Source organism: Pinus tabuliformis, chromosome J (genome assembly GCF_031772625.1).
Source record: "Pinus tabuliformis cultivar Carrire ecotype Pingquan chromosome J, CPIR1, whole genome shotgun sequence".
Lineage (NCBI taxonomy): Eukaryota > Viridiplantae > Streptophyta > Pinopsida > Pinales > Pinaceae > Pinus > Pinus tabuliformis.
The window spans coordinates 122,440,920-122,443,849 of NC_142295.1; the positions used below are offsets into that span (position 1 = coordinate 122,440,920).

General features: G+C 31.6%; 1 protein-coding gene across 1 annotated transcript; it reads right to left on the reverse strand.

The window, feature by feature from the left end:
• Positions 1–529: 529 nt before the first annotated feature.
• On the reverse strand, positions 530–1,125 carry LOC149225896 (pathogenesis-related protein 1-like). Its single transcript, XM_089380042.1, has 2 exons — positions 861–1,125; positions 530–711 (listed from the first exon to the last, which is right to left on the reverse strand). Exons 1-2 carry the CDS (start codon positions 1,042–1,044, stop codon positions 530–532), a joined length of 366 nt encoding a protein of 121 aa, XP_089236168.1. The 5' UTR covers positions 1,045–1,125.
• Between the last annotated feature and the right edge of the window lie 1,805 nt (positions 1,126–2,930).

The window sequence follows — 2,930 nt, forward strand, 5'->3', positions numbered from 1 at the left end:
AGGTATTATTCTCTTCCACCTTGAGTTAGGTTTTAGATGTTGATGATGGTTTGATTTTATCACTAGTGCAAAAGGAGCTACCAAAAATAAAGGATCATCATCCCTATATTATTTGCAAAGTTATTGGCATATTTGTGTTGCAAGACTTTTTATTGCTTTATTATTTTGGGACTGACTTTAAAGTAAATCTAGCTATTTGTTTTCAACAATTCTATTCAAAAGTATTATTTTCAATTTATTGATATTTGTGATTACTTTGTAAAGTGCTTTTATTCAATTTATTTTGAGAGTGATTTTAATATAATTTCAGTTGTGATTTTAATTTGGATGTGTTTTTATTTTAACTATTTAATAACTCTGACATAATTCTTAAAGGATGCTAGTTTAATGGAAGAGAACCTGCTTTATAAGAAAGAGTTTGGTGGTTCGATTCCTACTATATGAATTAATCAATAATATTGTAGTTTATTTTTAATAAGACACTTTTAATATTGGTTTATTTGAATGGTAAGATATTTTTCTAAATTCATTATTTTATAGGCTGTAAAGAGACACATCCCCCTTCTTTCCTGGGAACGAATTTGACCTCAAACTTCGCAGCACTCAGTTTCTTTCCCAGCACCCCTCCTTCGATATTTGTATACTTCAACACCATTTTTTCCTCGTCAATTTCATCCACTCGCTCCTTGACGAAGCTGAAATCCTTGTGAGCTGTGACAAGAAAGTGAAAAACCTTGTAAGCACCAAACGATAACAAATTATTCACCCTCATTTGTAGGGGATTCGTTAATTCAAAAAGGGAAATAACTAGAAGTGGAAGTAGAATATGTAATCAACAGAGGAATTTATGCGAGTTATACCGGGGGTGAAGTTGATCTGCCTGATGCTGCCCACGCCTCCATCTCCTTGAATTAAGGTGACGGAAGCGACAAGTTTAGGCAAAACCTTTGGGAAGAGGTTATGGCTGTCTTTCACCATGGCGTTCCACAGTCTCCTTGCCTCCACTTGAGACACTTCTTCCGTTATTGCAGTCCCTGACACCATCTTCAACTCTACTGTGACCCGATAGTTTTTCTTCAATACTATCGCACAAAACAAAACAATGGCTGGCTGCTCTTCTATGCAGAAGTGCGAAAGTTTCTAAATCTGTACTTCAAAGATGATATCTATGTGATGGTATGAGAAGTGACACGCAGACGACTTGTGGTCGTTTTCTCGGTTTCATAAATATGCGGCCCACTAATATTGAATTCCATGGCATTTTAGAGATGTGAATGACGACGATTCCTAACTCCGCTGTCGTTTATGACTTCAAAAAACACATTAATAATACATTTAGATAACATTGTATACTGTTATTAGTGACATTTTCTAAAGTTTTATTTAATGGGTATTTCAGTTTAATTTTTTTATAATTCTTGAGGAATGTATTGAGATTACAAGTTTACGTGTAAAATTTATACAATTCTAAGTGTTCTAAGGTTTTTAGGATGTTAGATCTATATATACAATCAAAAAACGAATTTAAATAATACAAATCATGATTTTACCTCAAATATTTTACCCATATTCAAATATAAACAAAAATCCAAAACATTACACCAAGCCTCTAAAAAATCATCCTCCAATAAAAAAATAATATTTACATTCGGCATACCTCATTCATTTGTGATTCAAAACTCTTGCTGTTACATATTCAAATTTCATTTGTAGATTCGAAGTTTTTACTTGGTAATTTCTAGTTGGTAATTTCTACGAGTTTTGAGTATATTTCAAAACAGTTAATTTAGTTATACGCGTTTATAAAAATGAGCATACAAGTTGTGGGTCAATTTTTAAACCTATTTATTTTTCCTTTCTGAATCAACTCAATCAATTGAATTTAGAGAACGATTTCTAATGTATACTGTTGTGTAATTTTATTATAAATATCTAGCAGTCTAATTTGGTTTAATAATCTCCCAATAACTGAAGATTATATTTTCAGAAAAGCAAAACTGTAATCTCTTAATCCATTTGTAAATCGAAATCTGTCATTATAACCCACAGTATAATCATAATACGCTGTAAATTGAAATTTCTTATAATAATCGAAAGTATAATTCAGCATTACAAAAGAGGACTAAATTGAGTGACCCATGTTCTATGGCTAATAATTCAGCATTACAAAAGAGGACTAAATTGAGTGACCCATGTTCTATGGCTTTGCGTGGAAGATACGTTGGTTGATTGCTAGAAAAACGTCGATGACAGCATACGTTGCTTACATACACTTCTACGGTAAAGAGACATACGGTCAAGAGACATTCGGTCGTCATTTTTATGATGGATTGTATACGCTTGGAAATAACCCATGTTGTATGAGTTTTTGGAACTTCGGAATTTGGGTACGGGTGTTGTTGGAACCCCAAGAGGTTTCCCTAAAATTTACAGGAAATTGTTAATTGGGAATGGCAATATTATATAATAAACAAATTAAAATATAAAAATATAAAATATTTTTTTAATTATATAATAATCTCTTAAAATATTTAAATATTAAAATCAATTTAAATATATAAATAATCTCTTATATATAAATATATTTTTCAGATGTTTCTCTCCCTCAATCCATCTTTTTTATATATAAAAATACTAAAATGTCAAGTTCATTACGAGTTTTGACACATGACCTGTCTTTCAAACAATATGGCTTAAAAAGATAAAGGAACAGTTTTACATATGTTTCTCTAGTTATTCTTAAGAGAAAAAGTAAAGCCACTGTGCACACACAATCTTCTCCGATATATATACATAAACAATAAAAGAAATACTCATCAGCATGACATCCCAGATATCGCCCGTACATCAAGGTGCCACATGCTTCCTTAACCCATGAAGAGATTGCTCCAGTTTCTCAATTAAAGATATCGGTGTTAAGGATGTCTTTA